Source organism: Brassica oleracea, chromosome C2 (genome assembly GCF_000695525.1).
Source record: "Brassica oleracea var. oleracea cultivar TO1000 chromosome C2, BOL, whole genome shotgun sequence".
NCBI classification, from domain to species: Eukaryota; Viridiplantae; Streptophyta; class Magnoliopsida; order Brassicales; family Brassicaceae; genus Brassica; species Brassica oleracea.
In genome coordinates, this window is record NC_027749.1 from 22099971 (window position 1) to 22107848 (window position 7878).

Sequence of the window (7878 nt, forward strand, 5' to 3'; positions counted from 1 at the left end):
GAAGATGATAAGTTCACAGGACAAGGGTGGTTTTGTAGAAAGAGTGGATCAACAGAGGTCATGATGAGGGCGATGAATCTTTGTAGAAGTTTGTCACCTCTCCATGCTGAATGTGAAGCACTAATTTGGGCAATGGAATGCATGAAGACCCTCCAATATTCTAACGTAGTTTTTGCGACGGATTGTTGTCAGCTGGTGAAGATGGTGTCGACACCTGGAGAATGGCCTGCCTTTTCTACACACATGGAATAATTCAACCGAAGTAAAACGTTCTTCCCCCACTTCCGGATCAGACATATTCTTAGAGCGCAAAATACCTTGGCGGACAAGTTTGCACGTGGTGCGAGGAGTTCTCCTTCAGCTTTGCTTTATGTCGATTCAACTCCACCGGTCTGGCTTGCTAGATCGGTTTGAGATTCTAGTTAGTACTTGAGTGATGTTGTTAAAAAAAAAAAAATTCATTTTCTAAAATCCTAAAAAATTGTAAAAGAATATTTGATATATGTTTTCCTTTTTTATTAAAAAATTCTAAGCAAAAGAAATTTGTATCATATTTTAAGTCCTACTCAAAAGAGAATTGTAAAAATTTATTTGGTAATATTTTTAAGAGAGTATTTGATGATGAACATGATACTAAAAATTATTTAATTAACAAAAGAAGTGTAAAATTAGTATTGATACAAATCGTAAAAATTTTAATTTTAAAATTATTTATTAATAACTAAAAATAATTATTTGATAGCAATTTATTTTTTTCTGAAATTCTAAAGAGAAATTAATTGTAATAGGTTATACGACCATAATTTTCCTTTTCTAAAATCTTAAACATAATTGTAAAAGATTATTTAATATTATTTTTTATTGTAAATAAAAAGAGATTTATAAAATATAATGTTTTCCTTTTAAAAAAATCCTAACAAAATAACATTTAAAGACTTATTTAATAAAACATTAAATTAGCATATAAGAATATGTATAATGTTGTTATTGACTCGATTGGTGTATTTGACTTTCATTTCTTTTTATTTTTCATTCAATTTCTTATTTTGGATTGAGTTTAGTTTAAATTTTTAGGTATAGTATTTTTTCTAATCCTAAGTACAAAGATTATAATAATTCATCTATGCACCATGATTATAAAATACAAATATTAACTTGAACTTATGTGGGATAACGGGTTTTAATTATAAAATAAATCTCAAAAAACATATGCAAAAGACAATCATAAAACTATAATAAAATAATTTATTATTTTATAGTTTTTATTAAATTAAAATATCAAAAAAACCCGTTGCAACGCAACGGGCTTATATCTTGTAATATGTAAAGCTGAGTTTGATTTAACATTCTTGTGCTTTTGATTTATTTTGAGATTTTATGGGTTATGCTAATTCTTAGAATTTGGTTTAATAACATCACTTTATATTAACTATTATATATTTGTTTATTTAATTATATCATTGTTTATAAATTATTATAATAAAAATTTGTTCAAGATAACAACATATTTACAAGATATTAGTGTTGTTATCCAAAATAATGTTTTTAAATCAATAAAAATTAAGAAATTGAAAGATTCATAAAATAGTATAAATTTAATGTTTTATTTAATTTTTTGATCTTTAAACTAATAATATATTTATTAATAAATATTTATTAAATAACTATATCCGCATGTGCGGGCAAAACTCATAGTAATAATTAAATACATAGTACTAATATTTAGTTAAATTTGTTGAATAATCAAGTAGTTAGGCCATATATATAGGTATTATGATGCATAGTTAAGAGCATCATTAACCCAAAAACCCACTTTGGGTCTATTTTTAAGTAATAAATGTTACTTAAAAGACCTAGTTAAGAGACACCATCATTTTTATGCTCCAATGCTAGTTTTTTTAAAAAAAAAAAAAAATTATACACATGATGGAAAAAAAGATGAAGCATACACATGACACTGAAGCACGATACTACTTGGTCTTATACAATGGCTAGTTTTTGTTATTGATTCTTCATATAGTTACGCAAGTTGGAGAGTCCATGTACACGAACTGCTCTAGCACTAGCTTTATTCTTACAACCTCCTTGATGAAAGAAAAATTACAATGCGTTCCTTTGTTTTTAACTTTTATTACAAACACAAAAGTAATGTACCTCTTCTGAAAGAGAGACCAATAGCAATAGTTCAATCCTCAAACCCACAAAAACACTAGAAAGAATCGAACGAACGAATCCACTCATAAATAACACTTGACACCATTTTGCAATCGATGGTTTGGTTGTGATATATCTCAGTTCTTCACAGTGGTGACATGTTTCAGAAGCATGTCCACAACATCTCTGGAAGTCCTGGAAGCTTCGTTCTTCAAGTGCTCGATCTTGGCATCAGTCTCCTGCTCTAGCCTCTTCACGTTTGCACCTGAATCTCCACTGGTCTGTTTTTTTTCCCGCAGTAAAGTTTTCTCATCAATAACATGATGAATAAAAGAAACACATATAACGTAAGAACAAGTTTCTTTTTATAAATATGACCTCTTCGAGTTTCCTCTGGAAACCATGCTCAGTGCTGGTTTTGTGCTCAGCAACCTCTGTCTCAGCCTCTTCCTTGGCTTGCTTCAGCCTTGCCATTTTTGCTTTAAGAAAACCCAAAACATATATACAATTCTCAAACAGCAAGTTGCGTTCCCGTAAAACAGCATTGAGAATTTGAGATTGAAAACATATGTAAATCGAGATTTCAAATGCTTCTTAAACTTAGTTAGACTAAATGTGCTTCTTGACGATGTTGAGTGCAGTCGTGTCCTCACCGTAGTCCTGAAACAGCAAGCCACAAAACCCCACAAAATTAATTGTACGGATTAGAGATTTCTCACTGAGATGGATTGACAAGTAAAGACAGTATATATACCTTGACTACAAGACAGGAGCATCCAACAACCTTTCTAGCATTACCCTCGGAGTCAATCTTACAGAGCTGAAACAACATCAAAGGTTCAATTTTTCAACCAAACATTCATTCAGAAGAAAAAAAAGACGCTTTTAGTAAGCTACGTATATACGGAGAGTCACAGCAGAAGGGACTTACACCAGCCCATTCGCCGAGGGTCTTGGCACTTGGAACGGTAAGCAAGTTGATGCTGTGATCACCACATAGAGCCTTAACAAGCTTGACGTAATCAGGCTGGTTACACAGAGCTGAGCAACACGTTTCTCAATAAGCTTAGCGCTTTCGTGGAGACCACGAACAACACCACCATGAGCACGAGCTTTCCTAAGAGTCAACTCCAATGCTGTCAACAAATCCATGTCCTCTGGGATGATGGCTGCTGGCTCAGCAACGGGAGGGACAACAACTGGAGCAGCAGCCTCATCACTGAATAAATAAAAGAATGGAAATATGCAAGATATCATTGACTTAATATATTAAAATGAAATAGATACCACATAAAAAGTTAAGTTATTGTATCTAATCTTAAGTAAACATAATGTCAATTATTTTATAAAGTCTGAAATATGAATGTGAAGACAGATGATTTTATTGGGTTGTAGCATTTGTTTGTAGTCCATATAAGAGCAACTCCAATGGTGTTACTCATCATTGGAATCCTTAACAATAGAATAATATAGATTTTTTTTTAATTTTTTTGTTTGAATAGTTAAGGACTCTAATCATATTTGTTAGTCCAAAGGTGTTATCCACTATAGAATTTTTAAAAATAAAATATAATTAAATTTGTAAAACATTTAATAAATTTGTAAACCATTAAAAATAATTAAATTTGTAAAACATTTAAAAAATTTTAAAAGTAAAAAAATTGTAAAAAATAGTTTCTGTTACGTTGTTGGTTTTACTTAAAAGCAAACATAAAGTTTCAGCGAATGAACTAGCAAGGTTACGTCTCTCGAAACTATATCTCCAAGATTCTAAGTTATTACAACCACCATATAAGATAAAAGGGAGGGTTGGTATATTTGATCAAAACAACAGAGAATGGTTAGATTCAGTTCATATATTTGATCCTTGTGAGAGAGTACTAGTAGAGAAGCTTGTAAACAAATCTCTTGATATGATCAAGTATCAAAAGCCTTGCCCCTGGTGCTGGTGGAATGTTTACTTCTTGCTCTGATTGTTTCCTTCACCTGAAAGAAGAACAAAAACCCGTGGTAAGTAAAAAGATATGTATACTCTTTTTGTATTGGTTCATGAACAATCAATCAATCACCTTATACATTGTTCCTGACGCAACAGCGTAGCAAACAGCCCAGGAGAGTGCGTGTGCAGGCTTTACTTTCAAGCCTTTGCTCACAAAAGCGTACGCCAACCCACCACCTGAGGCTGAGACCATGCTGCAAAGTTTGTCAAAACCCAATCAGAAACAACGTCTGTAACAGGTTTTCATCAAATCAATATCACCCAAAGAACAAATCTTGAAGATTCTCAGACAAGGAAATATAAACAGGGATCAAAAAGTTGAGTGAAGAAAGAATGAAACTTTACGCAGCCGTAAGATCATCTTTGCCTCTGATTCCTTTCATTATGTGTTCAATTCCTAGACGACGAAAACAACAAAGAATCGAATCGGAAATAAGAAAATAGCAAACCCAGACGAAAACCCTAATTCGATTAAAATCCCTAATTCGATTTGAAACCCTCATTCAAGTAAAATCCCACAATCGAACCGTAAAAATTGATGAAATCAACATGCATCAACTCCAAATGCAAAGATAATGAACTAAAACGCTCTGATTTACCTTCAACACCGAAGATCGCCGAATCACCTTTCGTTTCGCCGGAGGAATTTTTTTTTCTGTAATTGTCGCGACTTCTTTTTTTTTCTCTCCTTACAAAACACAACCCTGACCCTCACCAATCGGGCTTTGCCAACTCATCAAGGACCAAAACCTTAATCTCCTTAGTTAAGGACTCTTTCTTAGCTTATGATTTTTTTGTATTAATATTTTAATCAATCCCGAGTAAGAATTAATGCTAAGGATCTACTTAAACCCCGCGTTGCGGGTGGTCTAAGTCATTATAGGATGCATTTAGATGTTTATAAAGTATATAATTGTTACTTTTCATATAATAGGGTTTGGAGTGCATAATTGAAAGTTTAGAGGCAAATTGAGGACTAATCTTCAAATGTTTACACTTTGGGACCAAAATAAAAAGAAACAAGAACTTTAGTGACTAAATTAAGAATGCAATTATGAGAATTTGGCCATTGTTGACCGAGTCTTCGATCCGGAGTTCGGATCAATAATGCACAGTGAGCGGAGGACGCAGCGGCGAGAGCTGAGAACACGGCGAAGAAAGAGACGACTTGGGTAGTAGAGCCGCATGGGTGAATCGTGCTTCCGTGGAGTCGCAGTGACTTGAAAACCCCCATGAGACAAGATCTTGATATACCATGGATTTTACCCACTTTTAGTCATGGTATATAGGTGTTTTAGGAACTATTTATTATGTATTAGAGTTTTAGCACATTTACAGGTTCAAGAGTGTTTTGGAGAAAAATGATGATCTGAATGCATTTTGGAGATAAAATGAGAGAATCCCGTAGCTGACCATCGAACCAGTCCGAAGGTCGACATTCAGAGTCAAACATCGATCGATGCACATCCTGTGCCATCGATCGACAGCGAAACGGGCAAGACTCGGCTAGGTTTTCAGCCGACTTAAATCCCAAATCATTTCACAATTACAGAAATATCCCTGGTCGACTTTTAACCTAATATTTATGTGCTCTGCCATTGTTCTAGAAAACACACGCTTTCTTACTTTTTAGTTTTTCACAGCAAACTATTCTTAGGGTTTTCAGAGATTTGTATTGGAACTCCAGTATTTCTAACCTTAATCTATTTATTCATTCTTTTATGCTTATTGTTATGAATTGATTTGCTATGTCTGAGTAATTCACTTTGTTAGGTTTAGGGTTCATATAGGATTATGAAGGATTAGTCCCAAATATAGAATTGCTGAGTTGTTTGTGATATTTATCAATTGAATTGTTCTTATTGCTTGTGTTCTAGAGTAGCTAACTAGAACTCTGATATTAGGATAATTAGGCGCAAGCGGAGGCCTGGTCTTTAACCCGAAATAATTCATATTGTGCTAGGATTACTAGAAATAAACGGAAGTTGATCTAGGAAACCTAGTGAACATAATTCAAACCCGCTCGATAAAGCTTACTGAAAGGAATATCGATCGACAATCCTATTGGTGAATCGATCGACGTTCTGAAAGGTGTATCGATCGACTATATATAAATAGTATCGATCGACACTTTCTCAAGATCAACAAACGATAGTTGAGATCATTGATCTAGACAATAGATAGTTTAAACAAACGGAAGTTGATAGATTATTACTTAGTTTGAGTTATAGAATATCCAATAAACTAGCTTAACTTCTATACTATTACAATCCTGATTACCTGAATAGAAAACCTAAGTCTAACGCTTTCTCATATTATTTTCAAAACCTCAAATCAATCAACTGAACAACTGTCTTGTTCACCGTGTAATTTACTATTTGCATTATTTACCTATCTTAATCATAAACTGCTTAGATCTATTGTGTGCCATAGCTCCTTGTGGATTCGATCCCTAAGTAATACAACTCGACCTCTTATTTGAGAGAGTAAATCATTCATTAGAGTAATTTGAATGATATCAAATTTGGCGCCGTTGCGGGGAGCTTTGATCGCCATTAAATCTTGTCTAGTCAGTTTTAGTCTAAGTTTTCCTGTTACTCAGAAAACTGATAAATTTTTTTTCTTAATTTCTTTTTGTAAATATATCCCAAAACACTTATATATCATGGTTAAAAGTAAGCAAAATCCATGGTATATCACTTGGACGACTCAAAGGGAAGACATGGTTAGTCTATCTCCACCGGGCAGAGCATAAAGCAGTGGCATTCCTCAACAAAGAACTTATGCGGTTGACAGTGGCGAACCTAGGAGTGAATTTGACTGGAGTCAAAAACAAATTATAGTGTCACTTCTGGTATTTAAACTCGGGTTACGTGCGGTCAGACACCACATGCAACCAACTCTTTAATGCTTTCCTATATAAAACAGATTTTTATCATGTTTTTCTTTTGGTGTTAGGTGATCCCACTATTCTTCAAATGGGTCCGCCGCTGGCAGTTGAAACATGTTTTCCGCGAACTAGGCATTTGTTGACATTTGAACAACACAGCTATGATACCATGTTGAACTTGTACTTGGCTTAGACCTCTCATTCATGGCCATCTCCCTCACTTCTCTTGTTCTCACTTTTACACTGTTTTTGTTCTTACTCACTCTATGTTTTATAGTCTCTTAACACTCTATTTTGTACTTGTGCTTCGTCTTAATACAAGCTTGCTCTCAGTCTCTCATGTCTGTGTTCTTGTAGAGAGAAAAGAGAGACCACGCTGGATGCTACTTTGTAACTCTTTTTTATTTTAATTGGATACATTCTTACAATACCACATACATATTTATTGTACTTTTTTCTAACTACTACATACACATATTTAGACCTTTAGCTGAACTATTCCCACTTGTCTATACCTAGACTAAGTTTACAAGAAAAGTCCAAACACTCCAACAAATTCTTTGACTTCTTCTTTGATTTTGTTGGCTCTTCTTTTCTTTTCACATTTTTCTTGTTCTTCTTTTCTTTTTGTTTCTTTTCTTGTTTAATCAAAGGATACAATTTCAACAGCATTGAACACAATGAACCAATCTTCTCTACTGTGACAAAAAATCAGCAATCCACATCGCTACAAACCAGGTAATTCACAGACGCATGAAGCACATTGAAACTAATTGTCACTTCATACCACTACACGAACACGAGATGAGATTTTATCAGGTACAATTGCCATTTC

The 7878-nt window shown here is 33.7% G+C and overlaps 1 protein-coding gene and 1 pseudogene across 1 annotated transcript; both read right to left on the reverse strand.

The window, feature by feature from the left end:
• Positions 1-2291: 2291 nt before the first annotated feature.
• On the reverse strand, positions 2292-7245 carry LOC106323704 (V-type proton ATPase subunit G2-like). The gene is made up of 3 exons (XM_013761787.1): positions 7158-7245; positions 2533-2633; positions 2292-2435 (listed from the first exon to the last, which is right to left on the reverse strand). Exons 1-3 carry the CDS (start codon positions 7243-7245, stop codon positions 2292-2294), a joined length of 333 nt encoding a protein of 110 aa, XP_013617241.1.
• On the reverse strand, positions 2764-3446 carry LOC106323101 (annotated as a pseudogene).
• Positions 7246-7878: the final 633 nt, after the last annotated feature.